Source organism: Periophthalmus magnuspinnatus, chromosome 24, assembly GCF_009829125.3.
Source record: "Periophthalmus magnuspinnatus isolate fPerMag1 chromosome 24, fPerMag1.2.pri, whole genome shotgun sequence".
Classification (NCBI taxonomy): domain Eukaryota; kingdom Metazoa; phylum Chordata; class Actinopteri; order Gobiiformes; family Gobiidae; genus Periophthalmus; species Periophthalmus magnuspinnatus.
The window spans coordinates 8,013,767-8,038,115 of NC_047149.1; the positions used below are offsets into that span (position 1 = coordinate 8,013,767).

The 24,349-nt window shown below is 40.5% G+C and overlaps 1 protein-coding gene across 1 annotated transcript in view; it reads left to right on the top strand.

Annotated features, from left to right (window-relative positions):
* Positions 1-24,349, top strand: part of ryr3 (ryanodine receptor 3) — a 71,385-nt gene that overhangs the window by 16,982 nt on the left and 30,054 nt on the right. The window contains exons 4-36 of the mRNA XM_033991468.2: positions 5,267-5,341; positions 5,425-5,503; positions 5,844-5,956; positions 7,304-7,403; positions 8,313-8,406; positions 8,619-8,693; positions 9,479-9,635; positions 9,942-10,106; positions 10,532-10,653; positions 10,730-10,907; positions 11,678-11,813; positions 13,010-13,105; positions 13,192-13,310; positions 13,801-13,934; positions 14,491-14,732; positions 15,699-15,891; positions 16,145-16,361; positions 16,488-16,592; positions 18,116-18,219; positions 18,573-18,656; positions 18,738-18,897; positions 19,010-19,154; positions 19,237-19,442; positions 19,533-19,707; positions 19,788-19,996; positions 20,076-20,239; positions 20,345-20,393; positions 20,471-20,631; positions 20,960-21,110; positions 21,384-21,470; positions 21,544-21,770; positions 22,500-22,712; positions 23,388-23,991. Of these exons, the coding sequence (XP_033847359.1) occupies positions 5,267-5,341; positions 5,425-5,503; positions 5,844-5,956; positions 7,304-7,403; positions 8,313-8,406; positions 8,619-8,693; positions 9,479-9,635; positions 9,942-10,106; positions 10,532-10,653; positions 10,730-10,907; positions 11,678-11,813; positions 13,010-13,105; positions 13,192-13,310; positions 13,801-13,934; positions 14,491-14,732; positions 15,699-15,891; positions 16,145-16,361; positions 16,488-16,592; positions 18,116-18,219; positions 18,573-18,656; positions 18,738-18,897; positions 19,010-19,154; positions 19,237-19,442; positions 19,533-19,707; positions 19,788-19,996; positions 20,076-20,239; positions 20,345-20,393; positions 20,471-20,631; positions 20,960-21,110; positions 21,384-21,470; positions 21,544-21,770; positions 22,500-22,712; positions 23,388-23,991 (5,139 nt within the window). The remainder of the gene's footprint in view (positions 1-5,266; positions 5,342-5,424; positions 5,504-5,843; positions 5,957-7,303; positions 7,404-8,312; positions 8,407-8,618; positions 8,694-9,478; positions 9,636-9,941; positions 10,107-10,531; positions 10,654-10,729; positions 10,908-11,677; positions 11,814-13,009; positions 13,106-13,191; positions 13,311-13,800; positions 13,935-14,490; positions 14,733-15,698; positions 15,892-16,144; positions 16,362-16,487; positions 16,593-18,115; positions 18,220-18,572; positions 18,657-18,737; positions 18,898-19,009; positions 19,155-19,236; positions 19,443-19,532; positions 19,708-19,787; positions 19,997-20,075; positions 20,240-20,344; positions 20,394-20,470; positions 20,632-20,959; positions 21,111-21,383; positions 21,471-21,543; positions 21,771-22,499; positions 22,713-23,387; positions 23,992-24,349) is intronic.

Consider the following 24,349-nt stretch of genomic DNA (forward strand, 5'->3'; position numbering starts at 1 on the left):
GGTGGTCTTGTAAAGGACTGAAGAGCTGTGCGTAAGAGCATCTCTCTGGTGAACACAGCATCTGAGTGAGTTGAGCATCCATCTGGATGCTTGTGTTTCTGAGTGATTACATGTGATGGAGAAAGTTTATTCAATTCAATTCAATTCAATTCATTTATTTTTGTAACGCCCAAAATCACAACAACAGTTGTCTCGAAGGGCGTTCATGTTTTGGTTGATGGGGGAAACCGGAGTACCCGGAGGAAACCCATCCAGACACGGGGAGAAACATGAAAAACTCCACACAGAAAGGCCTGGTGACCCGGGGATCGAACCAACCTTCTTGCTGTGAGACATGAGTGATGGCACTCAGTCACCGTGCCGCCAAGACACAAAAAACAAAACAACAGGAAGAATCAGACACAACAAGAAAAATCAGACACAACAGGAAAAATCAGACACAACAGGAAAAATCAGACAACATAAGAAATCGGCCAGGAGACCAGACGAGGAGGAGGAGAGCCGGGCGAGGAGGAGGAGAGCCAGGCAAGGAGGAGGTCCAACTGTCATCGGGGCATCTGAAAGAGATACACTCCACAGGGGGAGTGGGACAGGGGACAACATGTGAATAGCATTGCTGATGAGAAAATAGGGCAAAGTAGAGGATAGTGCTCAGGTTGCCATACTTCCCCCAGCTAGTTACTCCTACTGCAGCTTATCTTATCCCGGGTTTTAATAACCCTAACTCCCTCACTAAGTAACCTGGTCATACGCTATACCGAAGAGGAAGGTTTTAAGCCTGGTCTTAAATACAGAGACTGTGGGGGCCTGTTTAACATCAGCAGGGAGTTGATTCCATAGCACAGGAGCTTGGTAACTGAATGCTCTCCCTCCCACTGTACTTTTGGACACTCTAGGAACCACTAATAGTCCTGCATTCTGAGAGCGGAGTGCTCTGTTTGGCTGGTACGGGACAATAGCATCTTGCAGATAGGATGGGGCCATACCGTTTAGGGCTTTGTATGTCAGGAGGAGGACTTTGAATTTGATTCTAAGCTCGACAGGAAGCCAGTGCAGATATTTTAGTACAGGACTGATGTGGTCTCTTCTTTTAGTTCCTGTTAGGACTCTGGCCGCTGCATTTTGGACCAACTGGAGGCTCCTTATAGTACTTTTGGGGCAGGCGGCAAGCAGGGAATTACAGTAATCAAGTCTGGAAGTAACAAATGCATGGATGAGTTTTTCAGCATCGTTTTTAGGTAAAATATTTCTAATTTTAGTTATATTTCGCAGGTGAAAGTATGCGGTTTTACAAGCTAGGTTTATATGGGCTGTGAATGAGAGATTTTGATCAAATAGGACTCCAAGATTTTTTACAGTAGGGCTAGAAGCTATATTCACATTGTCGAGTGAGAATATCTGGTCTGACAGAGAATCTCTTTGACCTTTGGGACCAACGACAATGACCTCTGTTTTTTCAGGATTTAAGAGCAGGTAATTCAAGGTCATCCAGGTTTTGATGTCCTTCACACAGGCACTGAGTTTATCTATTTGATCAGTCTGATTTGGTTTCATTGATAAGTACAGCTGAGTGTCATCAGCGTAGCAGTGAAAATTAATGCCATGTTTTCTGATAATGTTACCCAATGGCAACATATACAGAGTAAATAGGATTGGACCAAGCACAGATCCTTGTGGAACACCACAGGCTACTTTAGAACAGGGAGAGGTGCTCTGGTTTATACTAACAAACTGGTACCTATCTGATAGATAGGATTTAAACCATTTGAGGGCGGTCCCTCTGATTCCAGTGTCACATTCTAACCTCTGCAGTAGAATGTTGTGATCAATGGTGTCAAACGCTGCACTGAGGTCCAGTAGGACCAGGACTGAAGCCAGCCCGTTATCAGCAGCTAGTAGTAAATCATTTGTTACTTTAAGCAGTGCAGTCTCTGTGTATTCCAGTGTATAACCACTGCCCACACACTCAGATTATAGCAATGATCAATAATATGTGCAGAAAGAGACAAACCTGAGTCTTAATTCACCTTCTCCGGACCAGGTTAGCTCTGCCGCTCGGTTACTATAGTGATGTAACCACACTGAAAAGTGAACTGCCTTTGTGGTACTCTTGTAATCAATGGGTTGACTAACCCAGCCTAGCCACCTGTCTCGCTTCGTAGTATACCCCTCATGACTAAACCAGGACTAGAATAGGACCAAGCCAAGTCTACATCAGGTCTTAAATGGGCTCAAACCAGAATGAAATCATGAAAAGTGTGAACGCACCTCAAGACTATGTTGGTCTATATCAGGCCTGAAGAGTTTGCCTCAACTTTAAAGCAGGACTAAACAACATATACGTGATGTCATACTGCAAATGCGTGTGGGTACAAGGACCAGAGCAGACTGATCTGGGAGTGCACTCTTTTTGCACTCTGCTCTTTGTTGATCAGTGCCTTTGGGAGATCTCATCATGCTCATGTGTAATTCTGTGCACCATTCTACCTTTGTCAATACTACTTTTGAAAGCACCAAGTCAGTATGGGGTCTGCCTTTTTGTGCCCAAATTCTTTTGTATTTTAAAAACAACCAGAAACAAAGAGAAAACATTGCTTCCCTTTTAAATCATTTTATGTATACAGACAAGCCATTACTGTCCAGAGGCAGTGACATTCTATCTCTGTTCCTAAAGGACCTGGGGTCTGTGCTCTTTAACACTCTGGATAATTAGGGTGTTAAAAAGGAACAGAGATGAGAATACCTGTGTAGCATGAATGGCTGCAGTGCACTTACATCCTCTTTGTCTACCACAGCCCTGACTGCATCAGTACACAGAGAGTACACAAAGTACACAGAGTGCACATAGTGCAGAGTACACAGTGTGGGGCTCACTGGGTGACTGTGACTACCATAATGCAGCTCACTGTGTGGTAGGTAGCTCTCAGCACTGCTCTGCTGACAGCCATCTCTGCATTGTGATTAGGCAGCGAGCAGATTTGTATTGTAGTCAACAAAGCCACTTGGGTGGCAGCAAAACACTGCTGCTAGAATGAAACTCCAAAAGAGGGGCTAATAAATCATCAGCACCTGAGAAAGGCCCATTTCTGTCCCTGTTATTCTCACATATTGGAACACACAGTGGAACACATAGTGTAATTGCTGCCACACTTTGGAATAACACAGTCTGTTTGTATTTGTGTCACTAGAGTGCTGACCATGAAAAATGGGTAGGTTCATTTGCTTGTTCATTGCCTCGTCAGCCTGCATGTTCATGTCCCTGAATGATTTAACACCACCTCCCATTCAGGTCCCTGCTTCACATGCCTATTACTTGATTGTCACTCATATCAATGCTGACACTAGTTACAGTAGATGGTACACCTCACATAGTGAAAAAGTCAACATAGATACATCTGAAATCACTAAGTGATAAAAGTCATGTAAAAGTATGTACAAATGTATTCGTTTTTGTGATAGCAGCAGATAAAGTTCTCACCACACCATCACTCACCAGACCGGACACAATCAATTTCCCCGTGACAGGGCCCTAAAGTTTAACTTATGACAATCCTGAAATAGACATGGGTGCTGTCTCCTTGGGCACATAAGTCAGATGTTTGCAGTTACAGTGTCATACATGTTATGAAGAGATTCCTTTTAAATGATACTCTCTTGAAGCATTGTGTGATCAGCTCTGTTTTCTCTGGGTTTGGTTTAACATTTGATGAACATTGACCTGAGGAAATGTTCTGAAATCCATTTCGATTTCAGTAAGTTCTTATTTAACTTTTTTCACTTCTCTGATTTTGTGCCAGCTCGTTAATTTTTCATCACGTTTGTGTTTTAACACTGAAGTTCATTCTTCAGTTTATCTTTATAGTATAAACTTTTTTCAAATAAAAGCTTCTCTATGTAAACTTGACAGTATGTTGATAGGAAGCGTGAGATAGAAACGAATAGGATGAAATGATGAAACACCTTGCCTGTCAAATCAGGTTTGTGCTAAATACTTAAGGCTCATCCTCACCTACCACTCCTGTTGACCCGTCTGGCCTTGTGTAGGTTAATATACAAGCTTAATATGCTATTTTCATTTGAATTAAACCACACTCAGCAGTACTTTTAATCTCTGATGACACAAGCACAACACTTCCCAGAGTGATGTAGTTGAGTCAGTAGTCTATGGAGGACTGGATCCACAGTACACCTGTGAATGCAAATGGAACAAACCATGTAGTCCCTTGTTGACGGGAGGGGCATAAGAGAGAGCAAAGGTCACACTTCTGTGCAGTGATGTGTCAGCATGAGCACAGGCCTGAAATACCAGGCTGCCAACTTCAGCTGGTGCACCATTCTCCATTACTTTTTTTTTTTCCTCAATCAAACCATTTCAGCCCATTTCAATCCACCATCAGTGGAGTCAGGCAGATATAATGTAAAGGGCATATGCTGGGTATCCAAAGGAATTATACCCAGATAATATTTGACACTTTACTAGTATACAAACTAAATACTAACTTGAGGAAGTATTGATGTTGTTCCAAAGTTTGGTTTTAACTTTCTGTTTCTATGAAATCATTCAGATGACTTGCCGTCTCCAGAAGCTTACATACTGTGCGTTTAAAATTTCCAGTGGAGGACATGAACTTCTATAAATGTGTCTGTGATGCACTGGTTTTAAAAGTGTTCATATAGAAGGTGCTTAATCTTTTGACAAGGGAAATAATAAGATGTCTGCATTTGTCAAACAGCAGACTCTTCATTTTATTACCTGTCCTGTCCTCCACTCTCATTTCAATCTTTCTTTAGAATGTTACGATTTCTTGTGAGGGAAACATATTGCTGTTGTAGAAAGTGCAATGAGGTCCTTGTGCAGATAGTGCATTGCACTACTTCAGACAAAATGTCTTCTTTTTTACTGCCACTAGAGGCTGATTAAAAGGGTAAGTGCAAGTTTTGAATTTTTGAATCTAGAAACGTCTAATTCTTTAAGTCCACATTTCTGGTGAAAGAATGACTGTGTTTCCTCTTTTTTGAGATGTGTTTTTGTATGATTTGATGGTGAATATGTGCGCTACTATTATTTTTTGCTTGCATTCTGACCGCAAACCAAACACAGCATTTTTTACTATTCCATGTGGTAATCCTCCAGCATGCCCTCCTATTGGTTTAAACTTTACTGTAATAACAGCTTAACCTGAAGGGTTATATGTCAGGGGGACCCTAATATGCACACATGACGTCCCTCTATATGCTCTAAAGTATGTCTTTTGGTCTATGCCAGGCGGGACAAGGAGGGGGTCACCGGACCCTCCTTTATGGTCATGCCATCCTCCTACGACACTCCTTTAGTGGAATGGTGAGTACATCATTAGACACAACCTTCATGGACATACAGTGTACTGCAGATCTAATGCACTAATGCATTATTTTGTAATCCAGTACCTGACCTGTTTGAAGACATCACGCTCTTTGACAGACAAACTGTCGTTTGATGTGGGACTACAAGAAGACTCAATAGGTACAGGAAGTGCTCTCTTGGACTGCACAATATTTGCATTGTAACAATCTAAACATATCACAATCTACTCTACCCTAGTTTTAAATAGAAATTTTAACACTGTTTCAAGTATTTTTTACTATTGCTTGAATTAATCATTTAGTTAATGTAGTGCTGATAATTCCGCCTTGTCTTACTCTTCACAGAAGTAAGTAAGTATTTTGTCTTAATTCAGTAGAAATATACCAGTTCTCCATCTCACATCTCACACTTGACACAACATGATGAGCTGTTTTGAGGTGTCAAATGTGGTACCTAACATATATTTAAGATTCTTCTTCTTTTGAATGACTGTGTGCAGGTGAGGCCTGCTGGTGGACCATTCACCCTGCCTCTAAGCAGAGGTCAGAGGGAGAGAAAGTCCGAATTGGAGATGATCTGATCCTTGTGAGCGTCTCCACGGAGAGATATCTGGTATGTGTCTAACTGCTCCTTACAGCAGGGCAGTAGTGTCACAGAGACTGAAAGTAATCTATAACTTAAAAGTTCAATAGACTTATGAATGACATGAGGAAAATATCTAGTTGCATTTTCTGAAATAACATCAAATAAAAACTGCCATTCAATATGCACAAGACAAAGCTGGACTCATCTCTTCGCCACAGCATAATAGCCTTTGGGAAACGTGGATCCCTATCTCAGTCCATGAAACACAGTTCAAGTGAAGTGACAAGGCAATTGAGGAGGAGACTTTTGAGTCCATATCTGTAATAGAAATCTGATTCCCTGTGAAGCCATGTCTCCACTCCTACTCCCTCCTGAGAAAGTGCCATTCTGTCTGATGAGCCTGTAGTTATAATGCTCTGCCCCATATGCACAGCTCTACCTGACCTCAATTAACTTGCTCTGTAAAGAAACAGGTGTGTGAGGGGAATTTTAAGAGGGATTACGGATATAAAACTATTGGGACAAACACTACATTAGATACTTGTTATTCCTGGCTTGAGTGGGTGTTCAAATGAGAAAAAGAAGTCTTATGTTTTTGATAAATAGAAATAAATATATTTCATCATGTACCTAAATACTAACTAACTTAACTTAAAGGGCCCGTATTACATTATTTTCTGAACTATGTTATAATGTTATTTCCTCATCAGAAAACATACCTGGAGTTGTGTTTTGTTTAATTCACACATGTTTAAGACACAAATCCTGCATATTTGCGTTCCTCTCTGTAACAGAAAACACTCCTTCCACCTTGTGATGTGGTCCACTGTGTTTTTAAACTCCAAACACTGTCACTAGAATCATTTGGATAATTTCAGTCCTGGAACTGCTAATCTCTACTGAATTTAAGATAAAGAGGAGCTGTTAACTTGAAAACTACCACTTCATAGCATGACACGGTGCAACAGAGCCTTTTGAGCTTTGGAAATGTAGACAGACTAATAATAAAGGGTTATTCAAAATGTGTAAATGAAACAAAACACATCTCCAGGACGGGTAGTTTTTGAGGAGGTAACAGCATTGTAACATGACTTAAAGCTCACAAGAGTTAATTGTGTGTAATATCAGACCTTTAATCTACTTTATCCACTGAGTTGCACTATATATTTATGACACAGCCAATAATCTATGCTTTGCTGTGGTAATGAGAATTTTTACACAGCTGTCTATTAGATGTGAGCAGTTTAATCGAATTATATAACTAGATTCGATTTATATTCCTCATCTCACTCTGCTAAATTAAATTCATTGGTATAGTCAGTGTATTCTGTAACTTTATTAGTAGTAATAACAGTATTGGCTCCCTGTTTGCAGCACCTCTCTGCCTCCAATGGAAACTTCCAGGTGGATGCTTCTTTTATGCAGACTCTGTGGAACGTCCAGCCCACCTGCTCCTCGGCCAACATGGCTGTAGGTACGTTTCACTTCAAACTACTTGCTGCAAAATATGACTGATTTTGTCATCCTCATTACTTTACATATTGCTGTCCTCTTAGCATAACTGCTGAAGTCAATTTTTGCTCAAATTGAGTTTTCTGTTTCAATCTATTCTCGGGCCCTGCTGCATCATTAGGTATAATTGCCTCAACCAATCAGAAAAAAATCATAGACAAAACCAAAACAAAACTCAAACCGGCATCTCATTTAAGGGCCTATATTATGCAAATGTTTTATCTAAGTTATAATGTTGTATTCTCATCAAAAACATACCTAGAGCTGTGTTTTGTTTCATTCACACATGTTTAACACACAAAGCCTGAACATTTAGGCTGTGTCCTTCTCTCAAACTAAAAACACACTAGATTCTACCTTCTTATGTCATTGAGTGGTGATACAGGAAGTGCTCCCCAGTGTGTTTAAACTCCATACACCGTCATTTGAATCATTTGAATATTTTCCAGCCTTGGAATTGCCAAACTTTGAAGGTATAGGTATTTGTTTTGATACTTCTTCACTTCACAAGGCATCCACAACTCTGCTGGTTATTCCAGTAGAGTAAATCAGTTCAATTGAGGCTTAAAATAGCTGTTAACTTGAAGACATCACAAGGAACCGAGCATTTTGAGCTGTGGGGATGCAGATAGCCTAATGATGCAGGATTACTTAAATATGTGTGAATGAAACAAAACACAACTCTGAGTATGTTTTTGATGATTAAAAGCTCACATGATTCAATTTTGCTTTATATAGGACCTTTAACATGGGCAGTTTATTTTTGCTTTGTACCAAAAACCTTCAGTTATGCAGTTATGCTAAGAGGCTAAATATATGCCATCTGTTCAGGTGAATACCATTCCTACCATTTAAAAAAATCTTTTTTTAGGTTATTTGATTGGTGGCCATGTTATGAGACTTTGTCATGGACACGATGAGAGTTTGACCATCCCAGGAGCAGACAAGAGTGAAGAGGAGCAGAGGTTAGCTATGATTATATTCAACAGCCATGTTATAATAATTTGGACCAATCTCTGTGTCTTTACACATAAGACTGTTTATGATCTTTAACGATCCTGTACCATATATTGTTGAAAAGGTTTGTGACTGAAGTTACACTATGATTGACATAACTACTATGCATTTTCCATAACATATATTCTTAAGGCATTGTGGTACTGTACTTTGTTCTCAGGATAGTGAACTATGAGGCAGGGAAAGGAGCATCCAGAGCCCGATCGCTGTGGAGACTGGAGCCGTTGAGAATCAGGTGGGTGCACATTTTGTAATAAATCCACAGTAGTTTTATGACAGCTGGTTCAGAAGTGATGTTTTGCACTGCCTATAACACTACTGTAATATGAGCTATATATAAAAAAGCCTTCTGGAGTTCAGGGCTGGTTGTCAAATGACATTGGAAAGTTTGTTGTACCTGCTTTAACTGACCATCTATGCTATCCACCTACAGTGACCTGACTGCTCGTCCTCACTGGGGCTGTCACTTTTGTACTTTGTAGCAGATAGATTTGCCAAAGCTACCTTTTAGATTTCTGAGCTGGACTCTGAAGTCACTATATTTTTGTTAAAAAACTACATATGAGGTGGGTAGAGTAGCCAAAAACTACACAAGTAAAATTATTTTGAGGTAACGTTACTCTTACTTATTTAATTACTCAAGAAAGAGTAAAAAGTATTTGGGAAAACTACTACTCAAGTAAGAGTTACTTAAAGAGTAACTGTCAGCGTACTATCTGCTTTATAGTTTAAAGTTAATATAATTGGAAGGAGGAAGCGTTAAATAATGCATACCATCTAGTATTTTCAAAGGACTGACACAAAAATGAGAACAAAATCATATCTTAGGGAGCAGTGCAAGAAACAAAATTGTTCAGATCATTTCATATTGTCAATATAAAGCTTTTGTTTTGTATGCTGCTAGAAAAGTAACATTTCTTAAAAAGGTTACTCTAGTAAATGTAACTCAGTAGTACCCACCCAATTATGACTGCTGCTTTTTCATACCAAAGTGTAATTGTGTGGTTTAACTTCCTTCAGCTGGTGTGGTAGTCACATCCGATGGGGCCAGCCTTTCCGACTACGTCACCTGTCCACGGGTTACTACCTGGGCTTGACTGAAGACAAAGGCCTGTTTCTTCAGGACAGAGAGAAGTCGGATACCACCGCCACAGCTTTCTGTTTCAGACCCTCCAAAGTAAAATAAAATCTTTTCCAAACTTTCTCATTAGTGGTTTCTAAACAAGTCTCCAGTGAGGTTAGAACTCCCAAAATGACCTTTTCAAAATTATTGAGCAGACTAAGCAGTAAATGTTAAAGTCTTCAATTTATTGTATTTGTTATTTCTGGCCCATGAAAATAAAAACTAAAATGCACTTTCCTTTGACCCCTTTTGCACAACTTTCTTTTTACCTTATTTTCGTAGTTCTAACTTGTTGCTGTGTTCTATAAATGTAATACCCTTCATAAATTGGTCTCTTCCTGCACGTGTGTCACCTTACAGGAAAAGGGTGACATGGGCCCAAAGCGAGACATCGATGGCATGGGTGTACCTGAGATTAAGTATGGAGACACCATGTGCTTTGTCATGCATGTGGCAACAGGACTGTGGCTGTCCTACCAGGCTCCTGATGCCAAAGCCTCCCGCCTCGGCCCGCTCAAAAGAAGGGTAACTGTAACCACAAAGCAGGAACAGGATAAACTAAAGAAATCACATTTAAGTGTCACATGTAGTGTAAAACCATCACCATTGCTTCTCCTCCTCACTCACATTTATTCATGAAGCAGAGGCCATAACAGAGAAAGAGTGCAGTTTCTTTTAGATGGGACAGAGGTTTAGGGAGTCTTGAGGTGCCTCCAGATATATGAGAGTCGCCTCTCTCTGGTGCCCGTCTGTCCATGCAGCTTTGGCTGCATGCCAATGCACCTGACACCTTCTAAGTGCTTAATCATCCTGGTAATTACCTTTTTATAGAGGGCGACACAAACATTTGTTTTAGATTGTTTCAATGTTTGGATGTAACATATTCATTATCTACTGGCTCTGTTTTTAAAGAAGACCCATGCTCTGTATGTTTGTCTGTCTCCTCACAGGCCTGCTTACACTCTGAGGGCCACATGGATGATGGTCTGATCCTTCAGCGCTGTCAGCACGAGGAGTCTCGAGCTGCACGCATCATACGTAACACCACCTTCCTCTTCAGCAACTTCATCAAGTATTACATTACAAACATAACACAAATTGTTCTGCTCATATAATACTTTCTTAACAACATCCACCCTTGCTTCTAGAGCCTTAGACAGCACAACAGAGGGTGAATCCCAGGTGGCAGGGTACATAGAAGAGGTGCTTCAGACACTCAATGACTTGATTGAGTATTTTAAGCAGCCAGACTCTGAGTTGGAGCATGAAGAGAAACAAACCCTCCTACGGTCACTCATTAAACGCCAGGACCTCTTCAAAGAGGAGGTAAGTAATTCCATCAAACCAGGTTTCAGTCTAGCTTTCTGATTAAAATGAACACTTTGGGACTCATTCATGATGCATTATTTTGAATTAATTTGTACTTAAGGCCCACATTTTTGGCATTCACAAAATGTTTTCTTAACTGAAAATATTCTTCTGGAAGGACAATGAACTGTCAGGAGCACTTTTAAGAACAAAAAAATCAGTTGTTTTAGAATATTATTACTCTGATAATGCAACAATTCCTCCATGACTGCAAGTTATTTATTTTATTTAAAAAAGGTCACAGCACTGGACTTAACATCCCAAACCCTCTTGACCCCCGTGACAAGAGCAAACTCATATGCTCCTCTGCCCCTTCCCTCTCTATATATCATGGGTCCGCTACTCGTGGAAAGCGCGAAAAGCACACTCAAAGCACTCGCTTATTTCGATACGTTGGTGACTTAAATGTGCCCTCACAGTGTGTTTGAACATTTTAAAATGCCACTGAAGCTGTAAATCAGCAGTAGTCTGTAGAAGTACTCCACCTGAGTTCCTCGTCCACTCTCTCCCTCGGACTTTCACATGTAAGCCCATATTGGCCATATGTGGAAGTTTAGACAGTGTTTCTTAGTAAACACATACACATTTTTATGTAAGTGAAATGTAAATGAGGGCTGCTTAAGAATGCGCTGTGAATATGTTGCAGAGTTTTCTCAGCATCTTATAGTGGAAGTTACAAACACTTTTAGAAAACATTCGTGAATGAGGCCCTTGTTATGTTTTCCTAGGGCATGCTCACTCTCTTGGTCAAGTGCATTGATCGAATGAATGTGTACAACAATGCTGCACATTTTGGAGAAGTAGCTGGAGAGGAGGCTGGCGCAGCATGGAAGGAGATATGCAACCTTCTTTATGAACTTTTGGGTGAGCACTCTCTATTTACACACTTCATTTTTCCATTGTCTGTTTTTCACACTGATGTTCCACTTTTACCTTGACAGTTCCGCTTATTCATCCCTAACTCCAGTCCACATTGTGTCCCCTGTTCCTACAGGTTTCAGTGGTAGACCTAGAGTCGTTTAAAACTTTGATGGGAGTAGCAAGATGCTACTGGACTTGGGTAACAAATTACCCGTAATGATCCTTGTCAAACTAAACACAGGAAGGATCCAGTCTTTTTTTTTTTTTTTTACCAGTGAATTTTAAACTGTGAGAAGTAAGCAGTTTAAATAGTTTGACATGGCTCTAACTAACTCTGTTGCTTGTATTTGTTATAAACCAAAGTATATTCCCCTGTCTGGACTATACTCAGCCAGGGCATGCAGTGGCCTCAATGTGCTGCTTTTATCTGTGTTACAAGTTTGCATAATTTAAGTAAACTCAAGTTCACAGCACAGTTTTTCAGATGAATTAAGAAGCATTCGGCACAACAGACTGGGCCATTAAAATATGTGTCAGATGCTGACACCCTTTCACACATTTTATGAGTGTGTCCTTGAAAGGTTTTATTTTTAAAATTGCTACTTGTTTTACCGTCATTAATCAGCCTTGCCCTCTGAAAGACGCCCTGGCTGAAGTTAATCATCACTTTTGCAACAGAGATGACTTCCCTTGACACATTACAATGCGTGACCCTCGGGGGCCTTCCCTGCAGTGAGGTCATCTCCAAAAATGCTGAGGTTGGATGTTTAAAGAGAGCATTATATGATGAATTGTACAGGGGCCCTACTTCTCACACCACACGAAAATCACTACAAACATTATTGGTTGGTTCTGCGTTGGATCAGCCTGGACGTGTAGCCGTATAATTTTTGTAATGAAATCTCTGGAAACAGCAGAATTACAGGATATTAGACAGTCATCAGCTTTCCTTTGGTACAAAGTGTTGTTAATGAGCACTATCAGCCTACTGCCCTTGAATCCTAATGGTAAGAAATGAAATGGGAAAATTTGTAACGTTACTCTTAAGGCAGGCAAGAAGAACTCAGCTCTAACTATTGGAGGTCAGATCTATTAGTCTGAGTTTATTTGTTTTGTGTAAGATGGCTTCTCCCTTTCTAAAAAAAAAAGTCTCACTAATTGGATTTATTTTCACATTACGCATTTTTTTGACTGCTTAGCTGCCTTGATCCATGGCAACAGGACCAACTGTACCCAGTTTTCCAAGAACCTGGATTGGTTAGTCAGTAAGCTGGAGAGGCTGGAGTCCTCATCAGGTATTTCTCAAAGAGACCTGCATTACTTTTAACATGCACGTGATTCATTCATAACAAAATATTGTTTTTGTCATGATCCTTTTTAGGAATCCTGGAAGTCCTCCACTGTATCTTGGTGTTAAGTCCAGAGGCTCTGAACATCATTCAAAAAAGTCACATCAAGTCTATTATTTCTCTGCTCTACAAAAATGGACGGAACCATAAGGTTAACATTATATTTAAACTTGTTTATCAGTTTACAGCAGTATTTACTAAAACACAACACATAAATATGTGCCAGAGGATGAAGTGATACTGTTTGCAAATGGTTTCAGTAAAACCTAAATTAGGCTCAGAGACACACCCTGACTTGAGGCTTGTTATATAAATCTTTGTCATAGCTGTATCTTAAGCCTGTTCTCATATTACCATCTGTTGTGTTTACCTTCTCACTATGTGTTTTACGTGTTGTGTTAAACTGGGGCTCCAATATTTACTCTGTCAATTCACGGAGCATGAAAGGGCACTCTTGTAAACAACAGCTGCTAATCACAGAGTCTGTTCCAGTAGCACATTGCCTTCTTGTAGTTGTTGTAAGATGAATAAAACCAAGAATAGTAAAGAGCAGATATGTCACACTTTCATATTAGGATTAGGATTAGGGTTTTTCACTTTTTCCAGAGCATTTTATTTTATAATGTAATCTTGTGTGGCAGATTTTGGACGTCCTGTGCTCTCTATGTGTCTGTAATGGCGTGGCAGTTAGAGCCAATCAGAACCTGATCTGTGACCACCTTCTTCCTAAGAGGGACCTGTTGCTTCAGACCAAACTTGTCAATGATGTTCAGAGGTAACAGAGACATCATAGCTACATAATTAATACTTTGCAGTGACATTGCGCTGGGGGTGTACCTCATTGATGTCTATGATGGAATATTCAGCAGTTACCATGGAGACATAATGCATACACTAGCAAACACTGCCAAATAAGCTTTTAGGACGTCTGAAAACAAGAAAAAATACAAAGTGGATTTAAACAGGCTGTGATCAATTTAAGCGTTCCTGATACTGTTTAGGTGATTGATTTTCAACAAAAATGTGAGAGTGACTGCCTGAAAAACATTTGGCTAATGCTAGCTAATTTGTGACAGTAATGTTATTTGAGAGGGACTTGTTTAACTTCAGACATTAGCTCATCTGTTGTAGTTCCAGGCAAGTCAGTTATTTATAGTCATATTGTGTTAAATCAAAGCTCAGGTTAAAGGCTAATTTGAGTAACATAGCATCAGACGGAGCAGTGCCTACAGTTAGCTAGCATCTCAACCCCATTTTGATGACACCAGCTGCAAAGTATCAATAGAATTCTGTGTGGTCTTGAGCTGTACTTGTCTGTGTTCTGTCCACAGCATGAGGCCAAACATTTTCCTGGGTGTCGCTGAGGGTTCGGCGCAGTACAAAAAGTGGTATTTTGAGCTGGTGATTGACCAGGTAGACCACTTTGTTACTGGAGAGCCCACTCATCTGAGGGTGGGCTGGGCCAACTCCAAAGGCTACGCTCCCTACCCCGGTGGAGGAGAGGGATGGGGAGGCAATGGTGTCGGGGATGACTTGTACTCCTACAGCTTTGATGGGCTTCATTTGTGGTCAGGTATGATTATAACTTTGTTTTATTAGTCATTTGTTGTTTTATTTAATATTTGATATGAGTGACAAAAAGAAACAAAACATTGAAAGTAAAGAACATTTATTTTAATTACTTTATATTAATCTAAATGCATATATTTTTATGGTACAGTGCTACTCCCACCTTGCACTATTTTACACAGTAGGATTCATTAAAGAGGGGGTATTATGCTAAATGTATATATTTTTTTTTTTTAGCTTTCTACCATGTTATAACATTGTTCTCTCATCAAAAACATGCCTGAAGAGGTTTTAGATCTAATTCATGCATGTTTAAATAACTTCTATTCGGGCGCTATTCAAACCCTCTTTATGGTGAGCTGTCAGATTCTGTCCAATGCTCCGCCCATAAGCCCACGTCAGGAGTGATTTAGTGTGGAGAGGAAAGTGAGGGGGTTCTCAGAGCATCAAAAATGAAAATTAAACTTCTAATGCATGTTCATATGTTGTTTTTGCCAAATAATTTTCAAACAATAAAAGATAACATGGTGATCTAAATACGTTATGTGTTAGCAGTTAATACCCCATAGAAATAAAAAAAAAACTTGTCTTTAATTACATTATATACATGTAAATACATGTTTTTATGGTACAGCACCTTTATGGTACACCTTGTCTTATCTTACACGGTAATAGAGCAAGTAACTCTTTAATTCATAGTACCTTAAAAACTCATTGTGAAGTAAAGGTCAGTACATCTTAGTGCTGCTAAAAGCACCTCTAGGATACAGTTGTTCTTAAGTTCAGTAATTGCTCCCTTATCTTTGGACTAAAAACACATTCTTCCTCGAAAGTTCTCCTAGCTCATTCCATGTTTGAAAGTGAATTCTTCCCTGCCACTTCTGTCTTATCTCTTCTCATCACTATCAGTTTGTCCTACATTTGCAGTGACTTTGTAGCAATAACATCCATCCATGGCACTTTTGTCTAGGCCGAATCCCCCGGGCCGTGGCCTCCATTAACCAACACCTGCTGAACTCGGACGATGTGGTGAGCTGCTGTCTGGACCTGGGCGCTCCCTCCATGTCCTTCAGGATCAATGGGCAGCCGGTGCAGGGCATGTTCGAGGACTTCAACACTGATGGCTTCTTCTTCCCTGTCGTTAGTTTTTCTGCTGGGGTCAAGTAAGCACTTTTTTCAGAAGACAAAAGACAAGAAGACAAAGACAAAAAAAACAAAAAAAACCCACCATATTCACAGTTTAGTTCCACTTTAAACAGACCAGACACACACGAGTAATAGATTAGATCTCATACAGCCAGTCAGAAAGTAAATGGCAGGAAGCAGGAGGGGAGAGAGTGCAGTTATATGAATTGTTTAAAAGATGATGGCGAGGAAAAGACAGCACATGTGAAATAATGCTTTTCCTCCCTCCAGGGTCCGTTTCCTGTTAGGTGGACGTCATGGAGATTTTAAGTTCCTGCCCCCTGCTGGTTACTCTCCTTGTTATGAAGCACTGCTGCCCAAAGAGAAAATGCATGTGGAGCCCGTGAAGGAGTACAAGAGGGACCATGAAGGTGTCCGAGATCTGCTGGGAACCACCAAGTTTCTGTCTCAAGCATCATTCATCCCCACACCTGTCGACACCACCCAGGTCTGGAGACAAAAACAAAACATGATTCTCACCATGGAATTGTTGTGATTGTGTCCTTGTGGTTGTTGCCTTTTTATGGATCTATTGCACCATCACCATCTTGCCTTTGTGTCTGCTCCTCTGCAGGTTGTTCTCCCCCCTCTGCTGGACAATGTCAGAGATAAACTGGCAGAAAACATCCATGAACTGTGGGCAATGAACAAGATTGAACTTGGCTGGACCTATGGCAAGGTAAGTCTGCCATTGTTTGGAATAACTGTTGAAATCAGCAGTGAAAATATACTTTATTAGATGCATTTATCGTCAGTGGAGGAGCCAAACTGCTTTTGGTAATTGTTATTCTTGATTTAACTCAGCTATTTACATATAGTATAGTTGGACTCTAGTCGACTAAAGAAATTGCTGGTCGAGTAAAGACACATCCTGCCGATCAATTTGTCAACTAAAAAGGGAGGGTGGCAAAAGCTCTCAAAACTATTGAATATCTCTGTGTATCTGATCCAAATTGCACTCACAAGACTACACCTGTGCCGGCGTTCATGCTATATGAGGAGACAAAAATACTAAGTAACAATGTATTGATATAAAACAGATAACATTTGTGAATTATGAGTTTAATCTACTTTTTTACATATAAATACCAAAAATACCAAATCTTCAGCTCACTCACTCACTAAGTTCTCCTTTCGACTATTGTCCTGTATAATTCCTGATAATCTAAGTAAAATAATTATTTGGCTAAATGGCTAAAGGACACACAGCTATACTGTGTGTATACCCTATACTTTACAGCTCTATAGTAAAGTATAGGGTATAAGTTACACGTTTTCTTTTCAAGGCCCTTTTTACATAATATAAATGTAACTGTAATATGTGTCAATTGGTTTAGGTATGACAAAAATGTATAGCAAAATACTGGCATATAATAATAAGATATAAATTAAACATATTTGGATATTAGGCTTTACACCAGATGCCCTTCCTGACTATCATTCTTTTCCTAACCCTGTTTTGACATTTGTATCAATTTTACATGCATCATAATATCCCTGTCCATCACTTGGCATTTCGCTGTGCAGCACAAGCTTGGTTGATAGTCTGGTCACACACAGTCCTGCACTGTGGTGTTTTTTCACACAGTGCTTCTGCAGTGGGCCAATACCACCGGGGCCATTTAACAAATCTAATGAGTGCTTCACCCTCCAGGAAAATGACACCTGCATTAATTAAATCTGTGAGGAAGCATTCCATAGAGGGAAAGATCACCATATAATTTATAAAGGACAGCATTTAAGTACAAACAGCTGCTAGATTAATATACTGGCTCAATAACCTCAGTGACCCTTAACCAACATGTATCTCTGAGAATGAGTACCTGTATTTTGTGTTCTGAGATCCAGCAAACCTAACTTCATTCAGTTATATTTGTGATTTGCTTTTCGATATATTTCCTTATATACCAAGATTTATATAATGGTGGAGTTGTTAGATTCAGTCTCACACTTAAACACATGAGCAAGATCTGGGCATTTGTTTATGAACACAAGAGCAGCTAGCTTGTATTTACAGTCTTCTCTGCAGCTACTCACAGCTAGAGGAAAGTGAAACACAAATATGATGGTGTGTGCCTTGGTGAATTATTTAGGCTTTAATAAAAAGTGTGGTTTTACTGTGGCCATCATGTTTGAAACAGGTAAGAGGGAATGTTTTCACAGAAAACTTATAAGAAGAATAACATAAGGATATTTTTTCAGGTTCGTGATGACAACAAGAGGCAGCATCCTTGCCTTGTGGACTTTTCAAAGCTGCCAGAAACGGAAAGAAACTACAACTTGCAGATGTCCAGTGAGACATTAAAGTAAGGCTCTTTGCTAATTTGCCTTCAAAGCTCTGCAGTGCAAGTACAGCTAAGGTTAAGTGGACTTTATAATATATATTTCCTGAGTGCATATACCGTATCTATTGTTTTAAAAAGCACTGGTTACTGTCTGGGGGACGTCTTACTGTAAAAGTATTTAACCTGGCTGAATAAAGCCACGCCCAGGTTATAACCAGGTGTTGGTTATAATTAAGACAGTGTAAAGGTACACAACAGCACTTATTATAAACTTTAGCTATGCGAATGAGCCCAGGTGCTGTGTGTGTTTGCATTTAATGCAAAATGGTGTGGAAGTTTGTCTTATGTTCTTCTTTCTTTTTGGTTTATCACAGAACCCTATTGGCACTGGGATGTCATGTTGCTCAGGCCAATGTTCATGCTGAGGACGATCTGAAGAAAATTAAGCTTCCGAAAGAGTAAGTGTTCTCTATGTTAAGTCATATTCTCAAACAGACCAGAGTTAATCACAACATGTGAAATTTTGTTGTATGTTGCAGCTATGTGATGTCTAATGGATATAAGCCTGCGCCACTAGAACTTTCTGACATAAAGCTGAATGCAGGTCAGGAGTTTCTAGTTGATAAACTGGCCGAGAATGCACACAATGTGTGGGCCAAAGACAGAATTAAACAAGGTTGGACCTATGGCATCCAGCAGGCAAGTTATGCCATTACCCACTGTGAGGCTAATTAGAATGTGTATATCACAGGAAAATATAACACATCTCTTTAATAATATAACATGGCAGCTCATTTTTCATATGTGACAGGATTTGAAGAGTAGACGCAATCCCCGTCTGGTGCCATATGCTTTATTGGACGAACGCACAAAGAAGTCGAACCGAGACAGTCTACGAGAGGCCATCAGAACGCTTGTGGGATACGGATATGACATAGACCCCCCAGATCAAGAGAGTTAGAAAGGCTTCACACATTTCATCTTTACTGTACATTTAATGAAAGTGAATGTGACCTTTAAAAAACATTATTTTTTCAGCTGTTCATCTAAACGATGATCAGAGTATTGAGACGATCCGCTTCTTCAGAGTGGAACAAACATACGCGGTCAAAACAGGGAAGTGGTACTTTGAGTTTGAGGCTATCACTGGAGGAGACATGAGAGTGGGCTGGGCCAGACCAGGCTGCAGACCTGATGTCGAGCTTGGCATAGATGACCAGGCATTTGTCTTTGATGGATACAGGGTAAGTCATACTTTACCATGCCAAGGGTTTTGTAATTGATCAATTAATATATACTGTTCATGTTTTTTTCTCACATTTTATTTCCTTAAGGGCCGCCGTATGCACGTAGGCAGCCGTTACTTTGGGCAGCCATGGAAGAAAGGGGATGTTGTTGGTTGTATGATCAACATGGAGGACAAATCCATGATTTTCACTTTGAATGGAGAGCTTTTGATCACCAGCAAAGGCTCTGAGCTTTGCTTTGCTGACTTTGAGACTGAAGATGGTAAGGGCCCATTTCATATTTCAGAACTGCACTTCAAATTGAAGCATTTGCATAACACAACAATCCTCCTCCTGTGGCAGGTTTCATTCCTGTGTGCAGTATGGGCCAGTCTCAGATTGGCCGCATGAACCTGGGTAAAGACGCCAGCACACTGAAGTATTACACCATGTACGGGCTGCAGGAGGGCTTTGAACCTTTCGCTGTCAACATGAACCGAGAGATCACCATGTGGTTCAGCAAACGCCTTCCCACATTTGTCAATGTGCCTTCAGACCATATGCATGTTGAGGTACACCAACATAGAGCCTCAGCCTCCGAATAGGTGCAGTGTGCGTGCAGTGGATTTCACTCATAGTTTGTCTTTGAAGGTGACGAGGATTGACGGCACAGTGGACAGTCCGCCCTGCCTTAAAGTCACACATAAGACTTTTGGCACACAGAACAGTAACAGTGAGATGGTGTACTGCAGGCTGAGCATGCCTGTGGAGTTCTACTCTGCAGACATGATACTGGATGAGTCGCACAAACTTAGGTTAGACATTGACTGGATACTGTAGGATAATCGCATCAGTATTACTGTTATATTACAGCAAATATATTTACTTTACTTTCACATTTCCTCCAAATATCTGTGTAGCCAGCCACCTAAAGAAGATGGGACTGTGGACTATGGAAGCATCACAACGGTAAATACATGTGTTACAAAGACATTTTTAGCTTCTTCTGAAACATGACATTATTTTCCCTTTCTGTGTTCACACAGTATTACCACTCTGTGAGAGTGTTTGCAGGACAGGACCCTACCTCTGTTTGGGTGGGCTGGGTCTCTCCAGATTATCATTACTACAGCAAGAACTTTGCCCTCAGCAAAACACGCACAGTCACTGTGACCCTGGGAGATGAACGTGGACGTGTCCATGAAAGGCAATTTCTTTGAACCGTACAAATATTTGCTGTGAAAACATATTTAGATTTACTGTTTGAACAAAACAGGAATCATTAAGTGCACTCAGTTTCCCTGTTGTGTCTGTTTTAGGATTTGTTGTCATTATCACTGATTTCATTTAATTGTTAACAGTTTGCTTCTTGCAAAATGTCTAATGCACACATCATAGTAGATTGTGTTAGAATAGATTTTCGGTCTGACTACCACCAAAGACCATCCATCTCCTCTGTCAATCTTTTACACTTTGGTTCGTAATGTTTTACTGAATATTTGATTTGTAAATGGTCATTGTTGTTGTTGCTACAGTGTCCAGAGGAGTAATTGTTACATGGTGTGTGGATCAGATGCAGTTGGGCAGTCCTCTAACTCTGACCTGGAGATCGGCTGCTTCATAGACCTGGCTTCTGGCCTGGTCTCCTTCACGGCCAATGGCAAAGAGCTGCCCACAACATATCAGGTTAATAATACTTTAACAGGTTACTTAGTCTCTGTGAGATCTGAGATGGTGAAATGGAAACACACAGCAGATCTGAAAACCATCTCAGATCTGTAAACAGATAACAGAGTGAAGTATATTTGTTTTTTGTTGTGTTCAATATGAAGCACTATGATCAGCTGAAGTTGTTTTAACTATGCTTTTTAAATAAACTTGAATTAAATCGAATCTGTAGAGACACTGATTGTTTTGCTTGCACAGCAAAATATGTATTGAACTTTTATTCATTCTTAGGTTGAACCAAATACTAAGCTGTTTCCTGCTGTGTTTGTGCGGCCCACAAGCCCCAACCTCTTCCAGTTTGAATTTGTCAAGAACAAGGTTTGTCTTAACCAATGCCTCATTATTTGAACGGTAAATCTGTATTGCAGTAAAAAATGTCCTTGTACTTCAGGATGCGATGCCTCTCTCATCAGCCATGTTCAAGAGTGAGCGTAGGAACCCCGTGCCGCAGTGCCCACCTCGGCTGGATGTGCAAACCATTGTGTCGGTGCTGTGGAGCCGGATGCCAAACACATTCTTGAATGTGGAGACGGCTCGGGTCAGCGAGAGGCACGGCTGGGTCGTCCAGTGTCTGGAGCCTCTGCAGATTATGGCTGTGCATATCCCAGAGGAGAACAGGTCTGCTACACTAGTATTGCTGGTTTACAGCGTTCATCCATTCAGAGCTAGGAATTTTTATATACCAAAAAATGAATAAAACACTAAGAATATTGTAAGTGTATTTAGGTTTTTTTGGTTAGCCTTTTTGAGTGAGAAGAGTGAAGAGTGAACAAAGGATGGCTTTTCTAGTGTGTGTCATAATTCACTCTCAAATGGGTAATTTTGAATGTTTTCCAGTGGATCAAATGTAAAAGATAAGGGATAAGGCCATTAGGGTTGTCAAAAGATACTAATTAATATTAAAACTAGTACCGAAACTAGATAGTCATTTGAGCAAGTATAGATACAAAAAAAGTCACATTCACAGGACAGAATTGAACCTTTCCTGAACAGCTTTAGAATGATCTTGAGCTGTATCAGAACAAGCATAAAACCAGATAGACTAGTATACACCCATGGACCACTATGAACCTACCTGGACCACTGAGGTATTACACAGATATAAGGACACATAGGAATATGAAAGAAAGTACTGTGATTTAACATTGAAAATCACATTCTAAATAAAGAGTGTTTTTTATCATCATTATGATATCGAATTCAGTATTGAGTATCACGTCTATTCCTTAGTATCAAAATCGAATTTGAAATTTTTGTATCGTGACAACACTACTACGTATGCTTTACTCATGCTTTCATTCACGTTAGCTAATACTGACTTGTAAAAGGTCTAACTTGTCTCTTCAGATGTTTGGACATCCTTGAACTGTCTGAGTTTGAGGACTTGAGGAAATTTCATTACCACACGCTGAAGTTGTACTGTGCCCTGTGTGCCCTTGGCAACACCCGTGTGGCTCATGCCCTCTGCAGCCATTTGGACCAGTCCCAGCTGCTCTACACCATCGACAACCAGTACCTCTCTGGCATGCTTCGAGAGGGCTTCTACAATGTGCTCATGAGGTGGGCGCATGATACATTTTATTCCACGTGTGCTGTTTATGCTATGCAAATATAGGATGGACTGGAAGGAAAGAGGCTATTGTGATTAGATTTAAATGACGCCGTTGCTCCAAAAATGTCAGTTTTCACTTACCTCCCACACACACCCACTGCTCTATACTTTCTTTGTTTTCTTTTTTATTAAATGGTGACACAAGTAGGATTCAGCAGCACCGAATCCTTTGGCATGCTTTTTTTTTTTTTAACCAAAATCCATTGCTTGCTATCATGAACTGCAGCTATCAACACAATCTGACAGTGCGGCACTTTGTTGTGATAATGTTTACAATGACACATTGTAAAGGGCCAGCAAAAGTATGTAATTATGTGTTATATCATTTTAGATCTATATACAATTTTACTCCCCGGGTGTCATAGATAGAGAGATAACAATATACAAAAGCATAATGCGCTTTCTTTAAATTTACTGATGTGATTTGCTAAAAGTGACTAGCAATTGTGATTTCAATTAATTCTTCAGCAATCTAAGTATCTCAGTTTAGTTTTTGTAAGGATTGCACCAAGGAAACCACAACGTGAACAATTTTTTCTTGACTGGATGAATCATACAGCAATAGCACAAATGCACACAGCACAATGATTAAAAAATGATTGATACATTCTTCTTCTCTCCAGTATCCATCTTGAAACAGCAAAGGAGGCTCGTCTAATGATGAACAATGAGTTCATTATCCCAGTCACGGATGAAACTCGTTCCATCCGGCTGTTCCCAGACGAATCCAAAAAGCACTCACTTCCTGGGGTGGGCCTCAGCACCTCCCTCAAACCTCGCGTCAACTTCTCCCCTGTGGGCATCCTCAGCACCAAGCGCCTGCAGTACCTCTACAGCCCCCAGATCCCCCTCGGCATCCTGAAAGAGAAGGCCATCAGCATGCTCACCGAGGCCGTACAGGGAGGGGGCACCCATATCCGGGATCCCGTTGGAGGAAGCGTGGAGTACCAGTTTGTCCCTATACTCAAACTCATCGGGACACTGCTGATAATGGGCGTGTTAACGAGTGAGGAGGTCAGACTCATCCTGCTGCTGATTGACCCCAACGTGTTTGGGGAGGGCAAAGAGGAGGAGGCCAAGGGGGAGGGGGTGGCTGTGGTTGCGGAGAAGGAGGAGACCAACAAGAATGAGGAGAAGGCTGTGGAGGCAGGAGAGGAGGAGAAAGAGGCTAAAGCACCTGTCAAGGGTCTGCTAGAGAAGTCCCTGCCCGAGTCCGTCAAACGCCAGGTCATTTCCGCTTTTCATCTGTCAGCGCTCTCATGAAATTCAAATTGTGTCTGCCTTCTTCCCCTCATTCGATTTGGTACACTAAATCCTCATTCTCAGATGCAATGTTATGATTTATCCCACTCTGAAAAGTTATTACATAGGTGCACAGCAAAGTATCCCAGCTGAATGCTAATGCATCTTATCAATGACAGAGCTACACAGACCCTGTATTTTTCGCGACTGAACTTTTTTGGAGCCCAAAAAGTCTCTGAAATGATAGATGGCTTTTGCAGCCAGTGCCTCGGTTTCATTTACAGTCGTGAGCGAAACCATTAGAGCAAAACAACCCATGTGTCTATGCAGCTATTTAAATGTG